We start from the raw sequence: 25,287 nt of genomic DNA on the forward strand, positions 1-25,287 counted from the left end.
GTAGAGCGGATCTGCAAAAACCAACCGGCGGTGGCACCTGCTGGCAACCGGCAGGAATTCTCTGCTGAATGCATTTAACTCAAACCAGGCAACATTTTGGGGCCAAATCGTTTCCTCACCAAAAAATGCCGTGTGGGTCAACCTGATCTGCTTTGGAAGTGGGTCAAGCTGAATCACAGTATCCAGACAGAGAGCTAGGCCAGAGTCCTTAGTCCAGTCAATTTCCTGTCTAGACAAGCCCTTAGGGTCCCTCAGTGAAAAACCCCAGTCCCCATCCCTGGGGGCTGTTAACATGAGCACCTCTGCTGGTCAGCTGTGGGGGTGTAGCAGAGGTGGACTGGGTGGGAGCTGGGCCTGACATCAGAGATCTGCATAGGGCCCCAGCAGCACCCCTCAGGACACCCAGAAACGAACTTGGTGCTCAGATGCAGTGTGAACTCTGTGGCAATCCCCCCTGAGCAGGCAGGCCCCCCTCTCCCGCGCTAGCCAGGGTGTCCTTCAGCCACAGCCCCTCGGAGGCGCATTGCAGGGCTCTGCACTGGGGTTGAGCTATTTGGTGGCACAGACCTGGCTCTGCAGAAGCGATCATGTGAGTAAATGACACACCAGGGCACGGCCCACCCCCTACTGCCGGCAACAGGACACGGAACCGGGAAAATCAGTTTTCAGTTTAATGACTAAATTCAAGTGAACAATAAGGCACTCACCCGTAAGCGAGTATGCACTCGCAGCGAGAGCAGCAGGAGTGTGAGGGAAACCCTGGCCAGGAGAAGAGTCTTGTAAATCAGACCAAAAGCCATGAACTGAACAAGAACGAGGGAACAGCTCGTTCATGAGGGGCGGGCGCTGGGAGGTTAGTGCCTGTGGCATTAACTGCCTGGCTGCAGGGAGAGCCAATGTACTGGCCCTGGTGGGGGCACCACACACACACTCCAGCCAGGGGATTGGCACGTGGCGTGCAGGGAAAGGGAGAGGATTCCCCGCCAGCTGCCTTTGCAGAGCTAAATCCCTGCAGAGCCACTTGGGAAGCCTCAGTGCAAAGTGAGTGAGCTGGGAGGGGGAACTGTCCTGCCCTGGAGGGGAAGAGGGTGGAGCAGACAGGACGTGGGATCTCCAGTAGCCAGCTCCTCAGAGAGACGCCCCTCAGCCCCATGGCCCATCCAAAGGCTTACAAACATGAATAGTGCTGAGATTAATGCAGAGTCAGTTCTCAGGCCAGCTGGGATATCTGCTCGCAGGGATGCCCCCTCCCTGCCATTCACCCCGTCGTTCCCATTTGACTCTGCCACCCACCCTAGCCCTGTGGCTGCCACTTTCCACCCCAGGGGTCCCTAAATCCACCCATAAAGCTTGTGGGGTCCAAAGCTGCAAGATGAACGCTGGCAGTAAATCCAGCAGCTGGCCCAGGGAGCAGGAAATCAGAAGGAGCCAATCCAGCCGTGCCGTGGGAGGGTTGGCAAAGTGGGGCTGGGGGAGGGGCCAGGGTTTGTCTCTGGGGTGGGAACAGTTGAACTGCCCCTTGAATCCCACCCATCAAGGCACACAGTGTGTCCCAGGGAGCTTTTAAGTAGCTTCCAACCTCCCGCTCTCTGACCAAACAGCTGGTCTGGGTCTGCCCCCTCCCTCCGTCCCTCCCACCAGGGCAGGGCCATCACCTGGGGATGGAGCACTGGGTCCACCACTTGCCTGTCAGGGCAGCTCCCTAGGCAGCCAGCCCCCATCACTCAGGGGAGTGTTGGCCTCCCATCATTCCCCAGCAGGAGAGGATGGCCCCACCGTGAGACCCAGCCCACCGGGGAGAAGGCGAGGCAGGTGGGGGGGGGGTCCTCTACTCCTTGTCCAGATAGGCCTGCACGGATTTCCACAGGGCCCGGATGTTGCCCTCCCCAAATCCTGCGGCCCCCCGACGTTCAATGAGCTCCAGGAAGAAGGTCTCCTCGGGGAAGATGGGCTTGGTGAAGATTTGCATCAGGTACCTCCTCTGGCGCGGGCTGGAGCCCCTGCCGCCTCCGTCCCCATCCCCAGCCAGCTCGCCGTCCAGCAGGATGCCATGCTGGGACAGGAGCCGGGGATCCTGCCCAGCCTCCCGGATCTCCTCCGCTTTGCCCACCTCACTGTAGTAGGCCCGTGGGGGCTCGACGAACTGCACACCGGCCTCCGCCAGGGCCCGGGCCATGGAGACGATGTCCGCGGTGTAGAGCCCAACGTGCTGGATCCCAGCTCCCCCGTGCTGCTCCAGGAAGGCGTCCACCTGGTTCTTCCCTGGCTCCGGCAGGGACTCGGCCAGGACGAACTTGCAGTCGTCAGCCAGCCCGAGCTCGCTGCCCTTCCCGTACTGCATGGCGGTGAGCCGCAGCCCCACGCCGCGCCCATGGATCCGGTAGCCCTCGGCCATGTCCTCCTGCCTGTTGACGACGAAGCGCTGGAAGCCGAAGCAGTGTTGGTACCAGTCCAGCACGGCCCGGGTACTGCCCCGCGAGCAGGCATAGGTGATATGGTCGAAGTACGTGTCCTCAGCCAGGTCCTGCGGCCCCTTGGGAACGTCCCCCGCGGCATGGAAGCCAGGCAGGAACGCCCCCCGGTAGCGGGAGCGATCCAGCAGGGTGTGGCTGACGTTCCCCACGACAGATCTCACCACGCAGTAGGTGACGGAGCCGTCGTCGTCCGTTATGTCGGTGGGTGGGATCGCCAGGGGGCAGCCCCGCTCCTGGAGGCGTCGGGAGACGCTGGGTACGTCCTGCACCTCGAAGCACACATTGGAGGCCGTGCTCACGGGGCGCGAGGGGCTGATGTCGTAGAGGAATTCCCCGTCGCCGTGGCCCAGCAGGGGCTGCTGAGCCGGGGCGGGCCGGGTGGGGTCAGACGGGAATGCGTGGGCCGGGGGGGCCTCCCCCAGCCTCTCATTGACGAGGAAGACAGCAGCTCCTTTGCGGAGAGCCAGCTGCCGGGTGCGCGCCGTCACCCGCGCTGCGAACAGGTGAAAGCGGAACTTGTCCACCAGGTTGCTGACCAGGCCTGTCCCGGCGGGGACGTGGAAGGCAATGTAGGACAACCGGCTCAGAGGGGCAGCCATGGCACAGTGGGGTCGGACCTGCTGAACTCTGCGAGAGAGAGAGAGAGACTAGAGCATATAGCCCAGCACCCAGGAGGGAGCGAATCAGTCCCCATTGTGCTGTATGGGCCTGGCGCTGTCTGCCGCCCCCTGCTGAGGACAGAATCAGTCCCCGTTGCACTTTATGGCCCGTGCTCTCTGCTGCCCCTCCTGGGGACAGAATCAGCCCCCAATGTTTTTCAGGCCCCCCGCAATGCCAATTAATATGGGGGAAGCTGACGCCTTGCCTGCTGCACAGAAGCAGCCAGTATTAATGTCAAAGGAAGGACAGGCACAAAATCGAAGCCCTCGTCTACACTACAGATTCAGGTCGCCGTAAGGCTGCAGCTGATGTCAGACCCCCACTATACTGACCTAATAACGCCACCTCTGCAGGAGGTGTAGCGCGTAGGTGGATGTAGTTAGGGCGGTGTAGTGTCCGTGTAAACACTGTGTTGTTTACATCACCTGTCAGCACCATGCAGAGCTCGCAGCTGTGAACTCCCCCCCGCCCACGGCCCCACTTCAGCTGATGCAAGCACTCCTGATGAGGACGCGCACCATCGGCAGGAGTGTCCTGTGGACATGGGGGACCATGGGGCTGTCACCACTGCGCCCCAGGACCGTGTCCAACTTCCCAGCAGCAGCTTGAAACCCACCAGCACAGCTGCTTTCAACCTTTTCCTTTGCGGACCCCGACAACATTTCGACTGGAGGCGCAGACCTTTTTGGAAATCTTGGACACCATGTGTGAACCCCCATGCCGAACCACCAATGGAAACACGCCGCACTAAATGTTACCAGTGCGGTTCTGATTCTGCCCAGCACAGAGCAGCGCTATTCATACACATGGGACAGAATCTGAAATTTAAAACTAATAATAAACAGCAGGGACTGTCTCTTACTCTGCATTCTACGGCGTCCAGCCCAATTACTACTTTGCATTATGGTAGGGCCTAGCAGCCTCAGCCACGGACCACAATGGGGCCTACATTTCAGATGTAGCCTCTAGGAGCAACCACACTACAAATCATCATAAAATCCCAACTTTTCCCCCCTCCGCTTCCCTCCCAGTGCGTCTTGTCTTTCCAGTGTCTCCTGCTTAGACTGGAAGCTCTTTGGTGAGGGACTGTCTGTCTCGGGCAGTGGTTTTCAACCTTTTTTCATTGCGGACCCCTAAAAATTTTTGACTGGAGGTGCGGCCCCCGTTGGACATCTTAGACACTGCCTGCGCACCCGCGAGGGTCCACGGACCACCAGTTGAAAAGCACTGTCCTGGTGTCTTGCACAGCTCAAATGACAATATCAATTCATAACGGACACTGATTCATCCAGCTTCACCATTGCCTCCTGCTTCTTTGGGTCAATGAAATCAACGCTGATTCCCACCCCGTCCAAACCTGGGGTCTTTACATTACCAGAGCCTTTGATCAGACTGGCTCCGCCACCCCTCCTGACTTCCACAGGCTGGTCCTGCTGGGAGCTCATTCATTGCAAAGCCAGGATCTGTGCATGTGCAAGCGGGGGAATAGTCCCGCTCTCGTGGGGAACTTTCCTGGCTTCTGCACTACCCTGGTGACGTGGGCTAGCAAAAGGATCTGAGTCCTCGCTCCCACTTCTTTTACCCAATGGCTTCTTTGCCCTTGAGGGCTCCCCTTCCCCTCTCCTGTCTGGCAGAGTCCTCGCAACCCAACAAGGCTGGGCCCAGGATTCCTGGGGGGCTCGACCCCCAACCCTGCTGTGGTCACCTAGGACAGGGGCTAGGGTGTCCCCACTCCGGGGTACTCTCTCTGCACTGGGCACTTCTCTGACCGACTGACCATTACATACAAGCTAAAGCAAATGCAAGTTATTTAATCAACAATTAATTTTAAAAAGAATAAGGGAAATTGGGAAAGGTTAAAGGAAACGTATCACCCCGCTCTGTGGCAGGGACCATCACAAACAGTGAACGTCAGGGCAGTTCACAGTCTGTTCCTTGCAAGTCCCAGGCCTTCTTCTCCGGCCCCGGTTGTGCTGCAGGGATGCTGGGGGTTGGACACTCGCTCTGGTGGTGGCCACACGCTCTCAGGCTCTAAGTGGCAGGACCCTTCTGCCCAGTGTCGCCCCCGCCCTGTGGGGGTTACGATCCAAGCCTGGCCTGCAGAGCCTCTTGGCTGAGGCGTCTCCCTGTGCTGGGCCGGCTGCCCAGGGTCCCCCTCGCTCTCCCCAGCTGCTCACCGCACCCAGCTCCGGACGGCTCCAGCCCCAGCTCCACCACTCGGTCTCTGCACTGCTGCTGCTCTGCCTCCAGCTTCCTGGGCTGCTTCTCTGGCTCTGCTCCCAGCACAGGGTCTGCTCTCTCTGGGCTGCTTTTCTGGTCCCTCTGGATCTGGCCCAGCTCTGCCCCCCAGCTCAGCTCCGGCCCCTGCTTTCTCCTTAGCTCGGCCCCCCTCTGTCTGACCCAGGCAAATCCAGCTCACATGGAGGACGGGACCTCCCTGGCCTCCTGACTCCCTGATTAGCCTGCCCGCCCTGTCGTTCAGGCTCACCTGGAGCATTGGCCTCTCCCCATTGTACCTGGGGGCTGTCAGTCTCAGGGCCCTGATTCCCCATCGACCCTTCCCCCTTTGAATACTGGGAGCTAGCAACCAAAACGCCCCCCCCCCCCGACTGTTAGTAAGGGGGCCACAGTCCCCTTACACACATCTCTTCTCGACTGACCCGCTCAGCATCCGGTACCACCTCACCTGTGATGAAGTACCCAAGCCAGGCAATCGCTGGTGTCATGCCCAGCTGCCTAGGCGAGGGCCAGCACCCACATGGCAGCCCCGGCCATGTGCTGCAGGCAGAGAGCAAAGAGGAAATGCCAGGGAAAGAGCCATTCTGCGGCACAGGGCAGGGGAGGACAGGCAGGAAATCGAGCAGGCTGAGTGTCGTGTCCCCCCTGCCTTGCAAGGAGATGGCTCAGGCCCCAGTTTAAAGGGCCCCAGGGTGAGGACGCTGGCTGGCTTGAGCAAGGGAGAATTGAGAAAGAAACAACCCCAGGTAGAAAATGGAGCTTGAAAAGAAATCTGTGCCCAGGATTATATGATGGGGCGGCCTGGGCTCGCAGGGGGCTGGACTCAGGGCCCAAGGATGATCCTTCCAGCTCAGATTGGATGTTGTTCCCGATAAGCTGAGTTTCCTGGTTATAATACACCTGTTATGCCAGGAGGTACCAGTGAAATCCTGCCCGGCTGCCCCTGTATAAGAACAAGGTGCACATTCAGAGCGGCAGATTGGAAGAACAAGAGAACATGTGTTAGCAGGGACATGGGCTCATAGCCCTAACAGGGGATCGGGTTTAAATGGAAATGTAGGAAAATAAGCTGGGGGGGTGTCGCTGCCCTCTTGTGGTTGGAATTGAAACTGCTCAACTGTGTGCTATAGACCCTGCACTGCTACCAGCTAGGGGAGAGTCTCCTTTAGCCCCCATGGTGGGAGGCTTGGAGGGCCGATGCGTCCAAAGTAGGAGGCGCTGAGTCCCAGTGGAGGTCTGAGTGGCCCTGGAGCCCGGCAAAGGGGTTGGCAGGTCGGGGAAGCGATGGATTTATTATCCCAGTGACTATCCGACTCCCCCATGGCGTTGGTGCTGGGTGCTCTGGCTGCTCGGGGCCGATGGAGCTGGAAGGAGAAAGCCGAGGGGTTGCACCCTCCATTAGCAGGAGCCGCGAAGGCTTGTTCTTAAGGCAGTGGTAGAGGGTGTTACGGAGGAGTAAGCAGCTTTATTGAGAGGCTAAAGCCCTGTCTGGATCTGGCTAGTGACCCCTTCTGTGCTCTGCCGCTGGCGGTGGGGTGGAGCAGGGGTGGGGCAGGGGACCGCTGTGGTAGGGGGCCTGCTCCTATTAATGGTGGGGCTCGCTCAGTGGATTGTATGGTGGGGTCAAGCCATTTGAATGCTCTGGTAGTCAGAGTGTCCCTGGCAGGAGGAGCTGGGCCTGTCCTGAGACAGACCTTTGACATTCCCCCCACCTCTTGCTCCTGCTTTGAGATCTGGGGGACTGGGGTTCATTGGAGGTGCTGACTGCCCTGGGACAAGCCAGAGTAGATACAGCTCACCCCAGTTCTGACCTGAAGCTCCCAACCCTTGCTCTGCAAGGCCAGTGCTGGGTTCCCCTCCCCCAGCTCTGAAAATGCCCCTCCTGCGACCCATAGCCCCCCTTCTGTTTGCATCCTGGCCTCCCCCACCCAGCTCGAGGCAGCTCCGGTTTGACCTACAGCCTCTGTGCTGCTTAAGCCAAGCAACGGGCACCAGCCATGCTGACCTGCAAGGTGGTTTCCGCTTTGCCCTGGCTCTGCTGGGGCTGGGGCCCTGGGAGCACATGGCAGCACATACTGGCCCATGCTCATTGATTAATCTGAGCCTGAGCCCAAGTCCCCCCCCCCCCGGCCTTGCCACGGCAGTTATGAAAGTAACAGAACTCGCTCGCGCCCTGCCCCAGGTTCAGGACAAGTGAAGCACTGGCTACGCTCAATATGTCTCTGCATGCTCGGAGTCGGAGCGACGCGAATCCTCCACCTGGGAACCCTGCCCCTTGCCCGGGCTCTGTTTGTCCTTGCAGTCGGGGGGCCTTGGGTTCAGAGCAGAGCCCTTCCCCCACTTATCATGGTTTTGCACAGAGCCCCCTGCGATAGCTGCTCAAATATTTGCTGAGAGCTCATGGTGGGTGTCCCTTTCCCAGTGTCCAGGCAGTGAGTTTCCCCGCTCTCTTCCCAAGTGTGGCCATTATTCAGTGGCCTGTCTGTAAGCTTCCTTGCTGAATTCCCCACAGGTAAAGAGAGAAACACCAATAGGGGGGTTCAGTTAGGTGCTAAAAAGAAGGCCCCGGTCACGGGTTAATGCACTGGCAAAATGGCAGCAGATCCGTGTTCTTATCCTGTCTGACGTGCGTCTTGGAACGTGGGGTAACAAATAGCCCCTCTGCCTCAGTTTCCCCACCTGAGTCTGGGAGTAGCGTGGCACCTGGAACGGGGGGTGTGTGCTTTGAGATCCTTCTGGTACAGATGGGGAAACAGGCACTCAAAGGTTAAGCAATGTCCCCAAGAGCATACAGTGAGCCTGACTCCCAGGCCTGAGCCCCCTTTTATTTTATCATTTTATCAGTAGCCTTCACCCTAATTGGTCCCTGGGCCACGTCCTTTCCCCAGCCAGCCGGCTCCCTCTCTGCTAGTAGCTTTCTTCTCAAGCAGGCAGAATTGCTCTCTGAGCAGTGATGGGCCAACCCAGAGCCCATCCCCTAGCAGCCCCCCGGTTTCTGTCTAGCAGGCCTGAGGGCAGAGAGCTCGCAGTCTCTCTACCTGGCGAGACAAACCATGCCAGCCACACACAGCAAAGTGCCACCATTTCCCTCTCTCCAGCCCCGGTGAGAGCAAAGCCCTGTACAAGGGATTACGTCACCCACCACTGCTGTGCAGCCACCTCTGGGGCAAACCAGAGCAGCTGCTTGGGAGGGGAGGCAGCAGAGAAAGCTCCTGCATGGAGCTGAAAATGCAGGTGGGGCTGGCTGGAATTGCCCACGCTGGGACACCAGGGTTAACGCTCTTCCTCTGATTGCCAGCAGAAAATTGAGGTGTCTTCTTGGTGCTGGCTCCTAAGACCGCCTGCTATTGACTCAGCAACCACGGCTTGCTGCAGGTTTGCCTCCCATCCGAGCAGTGACACCCCCCACTGATCTGGCAGAAGTGGCCCCCTCCCGCCTGGTGTGTGTGTGTGTGTGCGGGGGGGGCAGCGAGGGGGGGTATTGACTTGATGGGCTCTGTGCCCCGGGGGAGCTGGCTGTAACCCCGAGGCCCAGCCGCTGCGGGGGGGCCTGGTAGGGGCCTTTGAGTGAACAAGGAGCGGGGCTGGCAGTTGGCACCGGTAGGCCCTGTCTGGCTTGTTATTCCCCACTGTTTGTGTGGGGGGGGGGAGAAGCTCTGCGGCCACCCCCAGCCTCCTCCCTCTCTCCTGGGCGGAGCAAGCCGGGTGAGGAGATAAAGGAGAGCTGGGGGCTGGAGGGGGTGCCTGGCCCGCCTGGGAGAGCACAGAGCTTGCCCCGAGGACAGCGGCACCGGACACGGGCGAGAAGGCAGAATATCTCCGGCCGTTTCCTTCGGGAGGGACCAGGCAACTCTGAGGACGCCTGGGGTAAAGGGCCTGATCCTGAGAAGTGCAGGGAGTTGTGGGTCCTGTCAGGGTGAGGCCAGGGGCGTGCTCTGTACACCCGGCTTGGAACAAATTCCTGGCTTGGGAGGGGGTGGGGGCATGGGGGTGGGGAAGGGGGTTGGGGGCATTGCAGGGCCAAGAGAGAATTAGTACAAAAGGGATGATACTACAAACGGTCTCTCTGGTCTCAGGCCAGTGTCCGGGGGGCGGTCACATCAGTTGAGACTGGGGGGGACTATGGGGCTCTGCATTCGACGTGTTGGCGCAGCATGGCAGAGGTGTGACGCAGGGTTAACCATCGGGCCGGGCTGGGTTTATTCCCCACAAGGGAACCGAAAGGCAGAAAAGAGCTGGGTGAGATTTTTCCCAGTGGAAAAGGCAGGAAATTCCCGATGCTGCCCCACCCCCCACCCCCCAAGCATCATTAAACACCCCCCTCCTCCCGCAATGCATGCAGCGGGTTCTGTTTGCCTGTCTGCTGGAGAGCAGTAATTGTCAGGCCATAACATGCTGTAGATGCGACTGCCTCTGGGGACTGGTGCTCCGGGTTCCTGGCTGGCTGGGTGTTTAAAATCTTGGCTGAACCATTCCATGAGCTGCAGCTGTGGACATTCACCAGGAGTAAACAGGGCCATGTGGGGAGGAAGACCGAGGACAGCTGTAAACACCAGTAACCAGGAGACCGTTCAGGACGGGCCGAGTGGGGGAAATGGCAATTATTGGGCTAAACACCTAGGGACAAGACCTCCCACTCCAGGCTGGTGTCCTGGGGGCAGGAATGAGCGGTTTGCTTTGAATGGCTTTTACTACTTTGCACTCACTGTATAGCATGACTTTCCATGGAGTGTCTGTGCTTCACCATCACTAATTCATTAGCCCTAATGACCCCTCTGCAAGGTAGGTCAGACTAGTTATAGCCTCCGTTTTACAGGTGGAGAAACTGAGGCACGACAGTACTGTTACTGGCACCCTAAAGTTGCAACAGGTAAATGAAGGGATTTACCCAAGATCCCATAGCAAGTCACTGGCAGGATTTGGAACAGACTCCAGGAATACTGGTGCCAAGTCCCCTGATCTAACCACTAGGCCCCACTCCTCTTCCAGAGATGGGAACAGAACCCAGAAATCCTGACTTCCTGTCCCCAAGCTATCCACTAGCCCCAACTCCCCTTCGAGAGATTGGACTAGAACCCAAGAGTTCTGACTTCCAGTCCCCTAAGCTATCCACTAGAACCCCCCCCCTTCCAGAAATTGGACTAGAACCCGAGCCCTGGCTCCCATTGGCCCGGGTGAGCCATTAGAAAGCTGCCTTCTAGTCAAGCACGTGCACTGAACGGCTTCACGTTTGTATCGCTCCTGGGAAAATCAATGCAGCTTTGTACTCCCAGGCAAATGTTGCAAAACCCACCACTTGCTCGCTAGTCAGTACAAACAGGGACTTATCACGCCATTATAATAGGCAGCTGTTCTACACAATGGGCGCAGCTAAGCCTTTATGTCAGTGTGGGGGGCTGGGACCGGGTTGGGTGGGTTTGTTTTGAAGTGGCAGCTGTTCCTCCCTCCTACCCCATAAAGAATATGTACGGGCTGAGGGATGAAGGGGTTTGATAGTGGGTCCAGGGTCCCTATTTCTAGGTCGCTGGCAGGATCCCTAGAGAAATAGATTGTGTTTGTTTATGATGCACAGTAGCATGTGGAACTCACTGCTGCAGGATTTTATATAGGCAAGAAGCTTGGTATGATTGTTATAAAGATCAGGCTCCTTTAAAGATGGATCACACCTGCACTTACATTAGCTGGGATACAAGTGACGAGGGCTTTTGGTCCACACGGGCTGGTGCAACGAGGGGCTTCCTCCCTGTTGAGTTGGTTTTGACTCCAACCCCCCAGCACAGCACGAGGTGCTGTATTTCAGCTGAGACTTAATTTAGAGCTCCCCCAGCACTGTCCCCAAGAGAAGGGCTGTTAGCTGGAGTGGTCCAGCCGGCAGGTAATTAGACTCCGTTCTTTCCACTGAATGTGGAATTCTCCCCTCTGTTGGGTGGCTTTGCTGTGGGTCACAGATGCTGCGTTCCACCCCAGAGATGGCTGCATTTCAGTGCTGGGCGAACAATGCCTGTATTTACAGTGTTGTTGGTAAAGTGCTTTGGGATGCTTCTGGGTAAACAGCGCGGTGGAGATGGAAGGCGTTCTGCTCAGGCTTCTTGGGGATCATGGGGGAGAGGATGTGGAGGTGCGTGCCCCTGCATGGGTCTGTGGCAGGAGCTTGTGTCTGAGCTAACCTGGAGTGTCGTCCGCCCCACCCCGCCCCCCGCCCCAGCTCAGAGGAACTCCGCTGGGGGAAAAGTGGCTGTGTCTAGCCGACCCCATCTCGTGTCTCAGCTACTCCCCTTCTGATCATGCAAGAACGATGGTCAATGCCAGCATGTCTCTACCACTCCTCTCGCTCCCCAGGCCGAGGAGGGGGTGGCTAGGATGGGGCTCCCGACCCTAGCTGTGGCCACCCTGCTGGGGCTGGTGGTGGCCATGCTGGCAGAAGTAGCCGACAACAAGACCCGGCTCTGCCAGCCGGCTCCGCTGTGGGAGATCAACGGGACGGCCCCGATGGCAGGGGCGCTGGGGCAGGTGACCGTGGTGGCCCTGCTGAAGGCCAGCTGACAGTTCTGCCTGAAGCAAGCCAACAGGTGAGCAAGGGCGGGGGCGTGCACCACAGGGAGGCCTGGGTGGGGAGCAGGAGATGGAGCTAGGCAAGGGGGAGTGGGGAGCTGGGGGGTCTCCGTCCATTTTCCAGTGGGCAGTTGCCACTAATTAGCTCTGGCCCCTTTGCTGGCAGCCCTCAGCAGAGGGATTTTGGAGGCCCATGGACGCCCCCCCTTTCATCACCAGAGGGCCAGGGCAGAAATCTGGGGCAATGTCACGTCCTTCCTCTTTGGTGTTTGCACCGGGGGGTGGTGGGGTGACCGTGACACAGAGCATTAGTGAGAGGCAGATCCCATGGCCCTGTGCCTCACCCCCACTCTCCCCACCTCCCCAGTCTCGGGGGCTTGCGTGAGAAGCTGTCCCAGGACGGGCTGGCCAACATCAGCTACATGATTGTGAACGAGAAGGCGCCGCTCTCCAGGGCCATGTTCTGGGAGCTGAAGCGCCAGGCCCCAGAGGGGGTCCCCGTTTACCAGCAGGAGATCTTGGAGCCGGACGTCTGGCAGATCCTGGACGGGGACAAGGACGACTTCTTCATCTATGACCGGTGAGTGCCTAGGACCCAGCAGCCCCTCCTCAGGGCCATCTGCCCCTCTGGGGTGCACACCAGCCGGTCTGCCTTCATTTCTAAGGAGCAGGCTCCGAGCGTTTCTCCTGTGCCCGGCATGTCCAAGCAGCTTTGATCCGATGGCTCCTGGTCAAGGAAAAGAACTCGAAGCGTTATGGAGCACATCCAGCCAGGCTGCAGGGCTCCTGGGACCTGGCTAACCCCCCCCCCCAACAGGCCTGGGTGAAACCTGGTCGGGGGGGCGAGGGAATGTGACACAGTGACACACATAGGGAACAGAGTAGCAGCCGTGTTAGTCTGTATTCGCAAAAAGAAAAGGAGTACTTGTGGCACCTTAGAGACTAACAAATTTATTAGAGCATAAGCTTTTGTGAGCTACAGCTCACTTCATCGGATGCATTTGGTGGAAAATACAGAGGGGAGATTGATATACACACACAGAGAACATGAAACAATGGGTTTATCATACACACTTTAAGGAGAGTGATCACTTAAGATGAGCCATCACCAGCAGCAGGGGGGGAAAGGAGGAAAACCTTTCACCGTGACAAGCAAGGTAGGCTATTTCCAGCAGCTCATTCACGTGCGCATCTACCAATGTGATATATGCCATCATGTGCCAGCAATGCCCCTCTGCCATGTACATTGGTCAAACCGGACAGTCTCTACGTAAAAGAATGAATGGACACAAATCAGACGTCAAGAATTATAACTTTCAAAAACCAGTTGGAGAACACTTCAATCTCTCCAGTCACTCGATTACAGACCTGAGAGTGGCTATCCTTCAACAAAAAAGCTTCAAAAACAGACTCCAACGAGAGACTGCTGAATTGGAATTAATTTGCAAACTGGATACAATTAACTTAGGCTTGAATAGAGACTGGGAATGGATGAGTCATTACACAAAGTAAAACTAGTTCCCCATGTTATTTCTCCCCCCCCCGCCACCCCCCACTGTTCCTCAGATATTCTTGTTAACTGCTGGAAATAGCCTACCTTGCTTGTCACCATGAAAGGTTTTCCTCCCCCCCCCCCCCCCCCCGCTGCTGGTGATGGCTCATCTTAAGAGATCGCTCTCCTTACAGTGTGTATGATAAACCCATTGGTTCATGTTCTCTGTGTGTGTATATCAATCTCCCCTCTGTATTTTCCACCAAACGCATCCGATGAAGTGAGTTGTAGCTCACGAAAGCTTATGCTCTAATAAATTTGTTAGTCTCTAAGGTGCCACAAGTACTCCTTTTCTTTTTACACATAGGGAAGGAGCAGACAGGACTCCTGGGTTCTATTCCTAGCCCTGAGAAGGGAGCGTGGTCTAATGGTTATTGGTAGGGTTACCAGCTAATAACTGTGAAAAAATGGGACAGGAGGGAGTAATAAGCGTCTATATAAGAAAAAGTCCCAAAAATGGGACTGTCCCTTTAAAAATGGACGGATGGTCACCCTAGTTATTGGATTGGAGGCCAGGACTCCTGGGTTCTATTTTCAGCTTCACCACTCATTTGCTGTGTGACTTCTAGGTAGGTCACTTAACTGCTCTGCACCTCATCTGCAGGGGACATGAGGTTGACTCGTGCCAGTGATACACGTGAGGATCCGGGGAGGACAGAACCAGGGAAAGGCCAAGTGATGGTGGCGGCATGTTCTCCTACTGCTCACGCTACCGCTGCTGAGCCTAAATGGCCATGTAGCTGCTGGCCGGGGGGGCTCTAACCTGGCCTGCTGGCACCACCACCCCCCGCCCCAGCTGTCTACTCTGTTTTTGAAGAGCTGGGACCGAGCCAGCCGAGCCCTCCCCCATGAGTGCCCAGGGAGAGGAGGATATTGTTCATTATTGATTGCAATGCCCACAGCTTGCTAGGCATTTTCCAGACATGCCAGCGGGGGCCACCCTGCCCTGAGGTGCTCACAGATGGAGGGTAGACGGACGGCAGGCAGACAGACAAGCGGAGGCCAGGCAAGGGGAATAGCAAGGGAGTCTCTGTACAAATCCTTGAGAGTCACTTCACTCAGATCCTGATCCACTGATTTTGGGGGCCGGCCCCAGGATCTATCACCAGCCAGACTAAATCCCCCGGCCCCAGGCAGCCCGCACTATGGGGATCCAACTTCCCTGTGTCTGTGCCCATCCCTCTGCCCACAAGGCCCTCCATTTCCCTGCCCCTCCTCGGCACCAAGGGCCCCTGCCTGGCTCGGTTGTGCAACCTGCTCCCTGCCTTGTTGTCCTAACCCTCCGATATCACCTGCTCCAGGGACCCTTGAACTTTGGCCAGTGGAGGGGCCAGCCGGAAAGCCTGGGGACAGGGTGCTAATCACACAGCACAGACAGCAACCTGCCCTGGGATGTGCTGGGGCAGCGCAGTGGGCCAGAGGGGCTAGGAACTGCCAAGAAAACAGAGGGAGGGATTCAGACTGTGAAGGTCACAAGCCCTTCCTGGAGCTGTGGTTTTTCCCACCTGCCTTCGGTGTCTTTCTCTGGAGCTGGCCTGTGTGTCTCCTCCCCTCGGTCCAGAGGCGCTGGCCTTTCCCTGGCTCTGCCACTGACAGTAGCTGAGGGTGGAAGAAGCTCTGCAGCCCCCAGAGCCCCCTCCTTTTACCCACAGCTATTGTAAAGCAAGGCAAAGACGCCCCTCTTCTGCCCCGGATCCCTGGTGGGGTGCTGGCTCCAGAGTGCCAGCCCCTCTGGCTCCACACCCACAACCTTGTACCCCTAGGGCTGGCCATTCCACTAACTAGGGGGGTGAAGAAGCATTTCCCGAGGCCCATATGTGCTTGGGAACAGGGAAGGGGTGTTAGCACTGATCCTCCTCCCCCCTGCCATTCCTTCTGCCCAGCCCCACTTGGCATAACCCATCTGTGACCCCATACTACGCAGTCAGTGGTATCAAACTCGGGACTTGGTGCTCTAGTCAGCCTCTATCCCCTGGGCTGCAGGAGAATCGCCAGGATCTGTTTGTAGCATTACGGCTTTTATTCTTGTCTCATGCCTGTGGCCACTAGAGGGTGACATAGTCACTAACGTGAGCGGATCCGATTCCTTCCAGCAGCAGGCAGCAGCGCACAAACACACACGTCTTGTGCATTCTAATGGCAACACCAGCCCTTGCTCTTAAGTCAATGCACCGTGCAAGTGTCTTGGGAACGTGCAAAGGTGGGGCAGGAGACGGCGGGGATGTCTCACTACGGGAGCACTGGCCTTTCAGGGCTGGGAGGGAAGGCAGAGCTGGTGTTAAGGTAAATTGCGGGAGAAGCTCAGCATCTCAGCTTAACCTGATAGGGAGCCCCAGGAGGTAGTGTGGCCTAGTGCACTGGACCGGGAGTCAGCAGCCCTGGGCTCTATTCCCAGCCCTGCTGGGTGACCTTGGGTGAGTCACTTTCCCCATCTGTAAACCAGGGATGATGACACTGCTCTCCTTTGTGAAGTGCTTTGAGATCTGCTGATGGAACGCACTAGATGAGAGCAGGGTGGCGTTCACTTTCCCTGTGTGGCTTGGGGCCAGAGGGGTAGATGCTGGGGAAGGAAATAAGGGAAGGCCTTTAGGGTTAAGGGTGCCAAGCTGAGTTGCTGCCCAATGCACCTTTCTGAGCCAAGAGGCTTGTCCTGCTCTCTGGGGCACCGGCCTCCGTGACTCATCCCCAGGCTTTGCTCGGCAGGTGTGGCCGGCTGGCTTTCCACATCCCGTTACCCTACAGCTTCCTGCACTTCCGCTACGTGGAGTCGGCCGTGCGCTTCACCTACGCCAAGGACTTCTGTGGCAACTGCTCCCTCTACTCCAACAGCACCCGGGAGGTAAGGAGCAGCTCATGGGGCAGGCCTCAGGGTCACATGGGGGTTGGAGGCCTCATCTGTCCCCATGGCATTTGAACTGCCCCATCCCCCTGACCAAGCCACCTACGGTTTCATGGTGGTCGCTATACTGCAGCCCAGGGACTCTCAGGACAGCAGTTGGGAGAGCTGCTGTCCTCCTGTTCCCATAGCACAGCCCCCTGCTAACAGCAGGAGATGAGACTCCTCACCCTCTGCTGGCAATATAGGGGTTATGATAAGAACATGAGTGGTCGCACTGGGTCAGACCAAAGGTCCATCTAGTCCAGTGTCCTGTCTGCCGACAGCAGCCAGGGTCTGATGCTTCCGAGGGAATGAATAGAACAGGGCGATTTCGAGTGAGCCATCCAGTCCCAGCCTCTGGCAGTCAGAGGTTTAGGGACACCCAGAGCATGGGGGTGGGGCCCTGACCACCTTGGCTAATAGCCGTTGATGGACCTGTCCTCCATGAATGTATCACTGATGTTGTGAAGGCCAAGACTAGAACAGGGTTCAGAAAAGAGCTTGATAGGTTTAGGGATGATAGGTCCATCAATGGCTATTAGCCAGGATGGGCAGGGACGGTCACAGGGGCCGACATTTCAAACTTCCGGGAGGTGCTCGACCCCCAGCTTTGCCCCAGGCCCTGCCCCCACTCCACTCCTTCCCCCAAGGCCCCACCCCCCCGCCCAGTCCCACCCCTACCCTGTCTCTCTCTGACCCGCCCCATCCCCACTCCACCTTTCCCAGCCCAGTTCTGCCCCCTCCTGCGAGCGCTCCACGTCCTCACTTCTCCCCCCTCCGCCCCAGCATCCTGCACGCAATGAAACAGCCGCGCACAGCGGGCGGAAGGTGTGGGGAGGGAGGGGGAGGTGTGGATTTGTGGAGCCTGCCAGTCGGCAGGAAGCCCTTGGGGGTGGGGGTGGAGCTGATGGGGGGGCTACCGGTGGGTGCTCAGCACCCACCATTTTCCCCTGTAGGTGCTTCACGCAGCGCCTATGGGAATGGGGTCCCTAGCCTATGTTTGCCAGGAGCTGGGAATGGGCGACAGGGGATGGATCACTTGATGATTCCCTGTTCTGTTCATTCCCTCTGGGGCACTTGGCATAGGCCACTGTCAGAGGACAGGATACTGGCTAGATGGACCTTTGGTCTGACCCAGTATGGCCAGGTTCTTATGTTCCTATGTAATTCTTTTTTGAACCCAGTTATACTTCTGGCCTTCACAATATCTCCTGGCAAGGAGTTCCACAAGTTGACTGTGCATTGTGTGAAGAAATACTGCCTTTTGTTTGTTTTAAACCTGCTGCCTGTTAATTTCAGCAGGTGATTCATAGCTCTTGTGTTATGAGAAGGAGTAAATAACACTTCCCTATTCACTTTCTCCACACCAGGCATGATTTTATAGACTTCCATCGTATCCCCCTTTAGTAATCTCTGAAACGTCCCGATCTTTTTAATCTGTCCTCATCTGGAAGCTGTTCCATCCCCCTCATCATTTTTGTTCCCTTTCTCTGCACCTTTTCCAATTCTTTTTTAGGACAGAGCGACCACATCAGCACGCAGTATCCAGGTGTGGGCGTACCATGGATTTCTAGAGAGGCAATATAATATTTTCTGTCTTATTATCTATCCCTTTCCTCATGGTTCCTAACACTGTTAGCTTTTTTGACTGCCGCTGCATATTGAGTGGATGTTTTCAGAGAATTATCCGCAATGATTCCAAGATCTTTCTTGGGTGGTAACAGCTAATTTAGACCCCATCAAAGACTCTCCACCCTCTGTTGGCAATATAGGGTTTATGACCCCACTCTGATTCTATCCAGTAGGGGGCAGTGGTGACACAGACCCCCTAGTCAAGTCATTCCAAAGCCGCGTACATGCATGTCCGTCTGTGTAACACACCAGCCCTGATGTTACCTTCCCAGGCAAACGGCACAGCAGAGGGACCCAAGAGTCTCACGCAGCCTCCTGAGCTGGAAGAGAAGGAACAGGAGCTGTCCCCCCACGAGAGCAAAGCCCACCGCCCTCACCACCACAGAGCCGGCAGCAACAGCGATCCCCAGGCCTCCTCCCCCACCCATAGCCACCACCAAGACCACCACCGGGGGCAACAGCCAGAGGTGCCAGCGCACAAGGAGGAGGAAGGGGAAGTGGCATAAAGAGGCTGCCCCGGGGGGCTCACTGGGGTGACCCCCGTGCTGTGGAAATGCCACAAGCTCACCGCATGGCAGGATGGCCGGGTTCATTCACCAGTGTGGGACTTGGTCTCCCAGGCGCCTCCCACGCACAGATACCCCAGCCTGCACAGCACTCCCCGGTGGTGGTGAATGGCATAGCGCTGCCCAAATGAAACCTCGAACGCAGCACAAGCCCCTTTGGCACCAGATACGGCCCCACTAGGCCCCCCACCCCTGAGGCCCATCCGCTCCTTTCCGTGTCCTTCCCTCTGCATCGCAGCGGCTCGCGGGGAATATCCCGCCCCCAACACATGGAGGCACCGCAGTCTCCCACCTTGGGGCCGATTCTGACCCCTTCCTCCACAGATCCAGCTTGTCTGCGCTCAATGAAGCCCGTGGTGCAAACCGGGCTACCCCGGTCACCACAGGCCGACGCTGCGCAGAAAAGCATGTCAGGGGAGGGAGTCAGAACCGTCCTCTACAAGGGGGCCAGGGGCTGCGGGCAAAGTGCTGAGGGTGGTAGGGCTCTGGTCCTGTAACCCCGAGCCCCAGTCCCATCCCCGCACCTGGATGCTGCTGCCCACACTGCTCCTGGGAAGGCAGCCGCTGGGGGACGGCATGGGGCCGGGGGAAGGTTTGCTGTGACATGGTGAATGGGGCAGGAGGGTGGGACGGGGCAGTGGGCCGTACCCACCAGCCCTCCCTGCTCCTCCCCCTACTCTGCCCCTTCCCAAAACTCTCCCAGTCCCATACATCTGCTGTCCCTATTTTTCTCCCCACAAGTCCCAGCCCTCCAGCTTTGGCCCTTGCCTCTCACAAAGTCATCAGCCAGGGTGGCATCCAGGGGCTGCTACATGGGGGCAATTCGGGGTCCCAGACAGCTCAGCTCCCCGAACCAGGGGAGCCGACCCACAGGCCCCAATGGGTGGGGGCGAGGGGGTGTGATGGGGCACCTGGGGATGGGGGAAAGAGCTGTCGCGCAGAACATCCGTGCAAATAAACCTATCTGGCGTGAACTGGGCCCAGCCCTGCTTTCCACGGCACCTCCGCTGGGAATTCCCATTTCACAGGCTCCTTCGCCAGCAAGCGGGGCAAGGCCAGGGCTCCCCCAGCCCTGTGGGGTAGTGGGGAAGGCAGCAGTTAAGGACCCCCAGCAAGGAACCAGTTGAACTCGGGATCTTCTCCCCTCTCCACGCTGTGTGTCTGGGGCCCAGCGTCACAGCACCCAAGCCAGGCGCTCCTGGGGGGGCAGGGGGTCGGGCCAGGAGAGAGGCCAGCTGCAATTGGCCATCTCCCTCCAGGGCCAAGCACTCTCCACCCTGCTTCTGTAGCAAGCAGTGTCAAGGCCACATCCTCTTCCCCTCTCTCCCCCAGGTTCAGGGGGGATGAGACGGCCTCTGTGCAGCCTGCTGCACCAGGAATGCAGCTCCCTGGCTTTGCAAGCTGGATGGCTGCTAGAGGGGACGTTCTCCTGGGCTTCTGGTCATACCCAGGCCCCTGCGGCAGCACCAGCTGGGGCTGGAGGGCAGCTCCCTGTGGAACGTGTCCTGTATACGTGCCGAGAGGGGTCTGTACCATATATGCTTGTGGTAGCTCCCCAGACCTGGGAGCAGCAGCTGGACCCCTGGGCACATCAGCGGCTTTGGGACCAAACAGGACTTGTTGGTCCAAAGCAGCCGCTGCCTGGCAGAGGGCGAGTGAGGGAAGGAGGCCAAGGGAGTATGGCTCAGAGACCAAGACAGGGATAACTCACTAGGGAAACAGGGGGAAGACACACGAGGGCCAGAGAGCTGGGATGGCTGGAAGACGAGGCAGGCCGGAGGCTGACAGCTGCTTGCAAGCCGAGAACAGTCACCCCGCCCCCCCTTGTCTTCTAGCAAGCAAATGCCACAGCAGCAGCTTTATACTGCGCATTCGGGGACGGAGTCTGCACTGTCTCTCCCAGGAAGCCCAGCACGGAAGGTGCAGCCCAGGAGAGGCGCAGGCTGGGGGCAAAGGGCTATGGCCTGAGCCGTGGTTGTGGCCCTTTGTGAGGAGAGCAGCATCAGGGAGTTGCAGGGGTGGGACTGGAATCTCCCCGAGTCTCTCAGCGAAAGCCCGACTCGCCGAGGGAGGGTTCAGCTGCCGGGAGGAAAGGGCTGTCCTGCCTCCCTTGTGTGGCTTTAGGCTTTACGGCGCTCCTGGAAAACTCAAACCACCACCCCGCCGCAAGCCGCATGGCCACTGGTTGCCCCTTGGGAGCTGCCTCGCAGACAGAGGGTGCCCTGCCGCACCCTGGCTCGCTGGCCACCCCGTCTCTTCAGAGGCCCTTGGAGAACTCCCAGTTCACACCAGAATTTGAAGAGTCCACGGAAGGGATCCCCTTTATTTAGTCCTCCCGACCCGCTGCCCCTCTGCCGTTCCAGTCCTGGGATCTCCCCACAGCTCCCCCAATCCCTTCAATCCCGACCCGCTGCCCCTCTGCCGTTCCAGTCCTGGGATCTCCCCACAGCTCCCCCAATCCCTTCAATCCCGACACGCAGCCCCTCTGCCGTTCCAGTCCTGGGATCTCCCCACAGCTCCCCCAATCCCTTCAATCCCGACCCGCAGCCCCTCTTCCGTTCCAGTCCTGGGATCTCCCCACAGCTCCCCCAATTCCTTCAATCCCGACCCGCTGCCCCTCTGCCGTTCCAGTCCTGGGATCTCCCCACAGCTCCGCCAATCCCTTCAATCCCGACCTGCAGCCCCTCTGCTGTTCCAGTCCTGGGATCTCCCCCCAGCTCCACCAATCCCTTCAATCCCGACCCGCTGCCCCTCTGCCGTTCCGGTCCTGGGATCTCCCCACAGCTCCACCAATCCCTTCAATCCCGACCCGCTGCCCCTCTTCTGTTTCAGTCCTGGGATCTCCCCACAGCTCCCCCAATCCCTTCAATCCCAACCCGCAGCCCCTCTTCTGTTCCAGTCCTGGGATCTCCCCACAGCTCCGCCAATCCCTTCAATCCCGACCCGCAGCCCCTCTTCTGTTCCAGTCCTGGGATCTCCCCACAGCTCCCCCAATCCCTTCAATCCCGACCCGCAGCCCCTCTTCTGTTCCAGTCCTGGGATCTCCCCACAGCTCCGCCAATCCCTTCAATCCCGACCCGCAGCCCCTCTTCCGTTCCAGTCCTGGGATCTCCCCACAGCTCCCCCAATTCCTTCAATCCCGACCCGCTGCCGCTATGCCGTTCCAGTCCTGGGATCTCCCCACAGCTCCGCCAATCCCTTCAATCCCGACCCGCTGCCCCTCTGCCGTTCCGGTCCTGGGATCTCCCCACAGCTCCCCCAATCCCTTCAATCCCGACCCGCAGCCCCTCTGCTGTTCCGGTCCTGGGATCTCCCCACAGCTCCGCCAATCCCTTCAATCCCGACCCGCTGCCCCTCTGCCGTTTCGGTCCTGGGATCTCCCCACAGCTCCGCCAATCCCTTCAATCCCGACCCGCTGCCCCTCTGCCGTTTCGGTCCTGGGATCTCCCCACAGCTCCCCCAATCCCTTCAATCCCGACCCGGAGCCCCTCTTCCGTTTCAGTCCTGGGATCTCCCCACAGCTCCCCCAATCCCTTCAATCCCGACCCGGAGCCCCTCTTCCGTTTCAGTCCTGGGATCTCCCCACAGCTCCGCCAATCCCTTCAATCCCGACCTGCAGCCCCTCTGCTGTTCCAGTCCTGGGATCTCCCCCCAGCTCCACCAATCCCTTCAATCCCGACCCGCTGCCCCTCTGCCGTTCCAGTCCTGGGATCTCCCCACAGCTCCCCCAATCCCTTCAATCCCGACCCGCTGCCCCTCTGCCGTTCCAGTCCTGGGATCTCCCCACAGCTCCACCAATCCCTTCAATCCCGACCCGCTGCCCCTCTGCCGTTCCGGTCCTGGGATCTCCCCACAGCTCCGCCAATCCCTTCAATCCCGACCCGCAGCCCCTCTTCTGTTCCAGTCCTGGGATCTCCCCACAGCTCCCCCAATCCCTTCAATCCCGACCCGCTGCCCCTCTGCCGTTCCAGTCCTGGGATCTCCCCACAGCTCCGCCAATCCCTTCAATCCCGACCTGCAGCCCCTCTGCTGTTCCGGTCCTGGGATCTCCCCACAGCTCCACCAATCCCTTCAATCCCGACCCGCTGCCCCTCTGCCGTTCCAGTCCTGGGATCTCCCCACAGCTCCGCCAATCCCTTCAATCCCGACCTGCAGCCCCTCTTCTGTTCCGGTCCTGGGATCTCCCCACAGCTCCGCCAATCCCTTCAATCCCGACCCGCTGCCCCTCTTCCATTCCAGTCCTGGGATCTCCCCACAGCTCTGCCAACGTCTTTCAATCCCGACCTGCCGCTCTCCTGCAGCTCCAGTCAGGTTCCCTTCCTGCTCGTTCAGTCCCAGGAATGAGCTCACCAAACCCTTCCAGCCATACTGACTCATGCGCTAGTTTGTGATGAGGAGGCAGCTCCATTGTTTGTATTTTTTACATTGCTTAAGATGCTTTCAGCTGCTTCTTAAATCCAGGGCTGGGGAGGTGGGGATAGAGGGGGGAGTCAGGGTGACTAACGGTTAGAGCAGGGGACTCCAAGCCAGGACTGTGGGTTTCTCTTCCCCATTGTCCGACTGAGTGGCTCGCTGACCTTGGGCAAGTCCCTTCACAGATTGACTAGCGAGTCACCCCATCGTTTCTGTAGGGTTAATTGCTGAGTCAAATCAACACAAATAAAGGTGGCAGAATCTAGCCCTTCATCTCAGCAAAAATTAAGATGTTTGTACACCAATGCGAGGAGCCTAGGTAACAAAATGGAGGAACTAGAGCTACTGGTGCAGGAAGTGAAACCTGATATTATAGGGATAACACAAACATGGTGGAATAGTAGTCATGACTGGACTACAGGTATTGAAGGGTATGTGCTGTTTAGGAAAGACAGAAATAAAGGTAAAGGGGGTGGAGTAGCATTGTATATCAATGATGAGGTAGAATGTAAAGAAATAAGAAGCGATGCAATGGATAAGACAGAGTCCGTCTGGGCAAAAATTACATTGGAGAAGAAAACTAGTAGAGCCTCCCCTACGATAGTTCTTGGGGTGTGCTATAGACCACTGGGATCTAATTTGGATATGGATAGAGCCCTTTTTAATAAAGTAAATACTAATGGAAACTGCGTGATCATGGGAGATTTTAACTTCCCAGATATAGACTGGAGGACCAGTGCTAGTAATAATAATAGGGCTCAGATTTTCCTAGATGCGATAGCTGATGGATTCCTTCATCAAGTAGTTGCTGAACCGACTAGAGGGGATGCCATTTTAGATTTAATTTTGGTGAGTAGCGAGGACCTCATAGAAGAAATGGTTGTAGGGGATAATCTTGGCTCAAGTGATATTGAGCTAATTCAGTTCAAACTGAACGGAAGGATTAACAAAAATAAATCTGCAACTAGAGTTTTTGATTTCAAAAGGGCTGACTTTCAAAAATTAAGGAAATTAGTTAGGGAAGTGGATTGGACTGAAGAATTTATGGATCTAAAGGTAGAGGAGGCCTGGGATTACTTTAAATCAAAGCTGCAGAAGCTATCGGAAGCCTGTATCCCAAGAAAGGGGAAAAAATTCATAGGCAGGAGTTGTAGACCAAGTTGGATGAGCAAGCATCTTAGAGAGGTGATTAAGAAGAAGCAGAAAGCATACAGGGAGTGGAAGATGGGAGGGATCAGCAAGGAAAGCTACCTTATTGAGGTCAGAACATGTAGGGATAAAGTGAGATGGGCTAAAAGTCGAGTAGAGTTGGGCCTTGCAAAGGGAAGTAAAACCAATAGTAAAAGGTTCTATAGCCATATAAATAAGAAGAAAACCGAGAAAGAAAAAGTGGGGCCACTAAACACTGAGGATGGAGGGAGGTTAAAGATAATCTAGGCATGGCCCAATATCTAAACAAATACTTTGCCTCAGTCTTTAATAAGGCTAAAGAGGATCTTGGGGATAATGGTAGCATGACTAATGGGAATGAGGATATAGAGGTAGATATTACCATATCTGAGGTAGAAGTGAAACTCAAACAGCTTAATGGGACTAAATCGGGGGGCCCAGATAACCTTCATCCAAGAATATTAAAGGAATTGGCACCTGATATTGCAAGCCCATTAGCAAGAATTTTTAATGAATCTGTAAACTCAGGAGTTGTACCGAATGGTTGGAGAATTGCTAATATAGTTCCTATTTTTAAGAAAGGGAAAAAAGGTGATCCGGGTAACTACAGGCCAGTTAGTTTGACATTTGTAGTATGCAAGGTCCTGGAAAAAATTTTGAAGGAGAAATTAGTTAAGGACATTGAAGTCAATGGTAAATGGGACAAAATACAACATGGTTTTACAAAAGGTAGATCGTGCCAAACCAACCTGATCTTTGAAAAAGTAACAGATTTTTTAGATAAAGGAAAGGTAGTGGATCTAATTTACCTAGATTTCAGTAAGGCGTTTGATACCATGCCACATGGGGAATTATTGGTTAAATTGGAGAAGATGGGGATCAATATGAACATCAAAAGGTGGATAAGGAATTGGTTAAAGGGGAGACTGCAACGGGTCCTACTGAAAGGCGAACTGTCAGGCTGGAGGGAGGTTACCAGTGGAGTTCCTCAGGGATCAGTTTTGGGACCAATCTTATTTAATCTTTTTATTACTGACCTTGGCACAAAAAGTGGGAGTGTGCTAATAAAGTTTGCAAATGATACAAAGCTGGGAGGTATTGCCAATTCAGAGAAGGATCGGGATATTATACAGGAGGATCTGGATGACCTTG

At 56.8% G+C, this 25,287-nt stretch overlaps 2 protein-coding genes across 6 annotated transcripts; one reads left to right on the top strand and one right to left on the bottom strand.

Annotated features, from left to right (window-relative positions):
• Positions 1-1,025: 1,025 nt before the first annotated feature.
• HPDL (4-hydroxyphenylpyruvate dioxygenase like) lies at positions 1,026-6,167 on the bottom strand. Its single transcript, XM_038413797.2, has 2 exons — positions 5,821-6,167; positions 1,026-3,101 (listed from the first exon to the last, which is right to left on the bottom strand). The coding sequence occupies exon 2, from the start codon at positions 3,071-3,073 to the stop codon at positions 1,829-1,831; it is 1,245 nt and encodes a 414-aa protein (XP_038269725.1). The 5' UTR covers positions 3,074-3,101; positions 5,821-6,167; the 3' UTR covers positions 1,026-1,828.
• Positions 6,168-8,934: 2,767 nt separating this feature from the next.
• LOC119860439 (selenoprotein Pb-like) lies at positions 8,935-19,526 on the top strand. Of its 5 annotated transcripts, none has more exons than XM_043491141.1 (6): positions 9,095-9,180; positions 10,189-10,242; positions 11,712-11,941; positions 12,292-12,504; positions 16,180-16,315; positions 18,259-19,526. In XM_043491141.1, the coding sequence occupies exons 3-6, from the start codon at positions 11,733-11,735 to the stop codon at positions 18,490-18,492; spliced, it is 792 nt and encodes a 263-aa protein (XP_043347076.1). In that variant the 5' UTR covers positions 9,095-9,180; positions 10,189-10,242; positions 11,712-11,732; the 3' UTR covers positions 18,493-19,526. The 5 variants fall into 5 exon arrangements, with proteins under 5 accessions (XP_043347077.1, XP_043347076.1, XP_043347078.1 ...); XM_043491143.1 differs by having other exon boundaries at positions 9,120-9,288; XM_043491142.1 differs by lacking the exon at positions 10,189-10,242 and having other exon boundaries at positions 8,935-9,180.
• The last annotated feature ends 5,761 nt before the right edge of the window (positions 19,527-25,287 follow it).

The sequence above is a fragment of the Dermochelys coriacea genome, chromosome 8 (genome assembly GCF_009764565.3).
Source record: "Dermochelys coriacea isolate rDerCor1 chromosome 8, rDerCor1.pri.v4, whole genome shotgun sequence".
NCBI lineage: Eukaryota > Metazoa > Chordata > Testudines > Dermochelyidae > Dermochelys > Dermochelys coriacea.

What these genes read in the sequence shown, in the direction of transcription:
- HPDL (XM_038413797.2), bottom strand. Translation starts at nt 3,073, where the DNA reads ATGGCTGCCCCTCTGAGCCGGTTGTCCTACATTGCCTTCCACGTCCCC.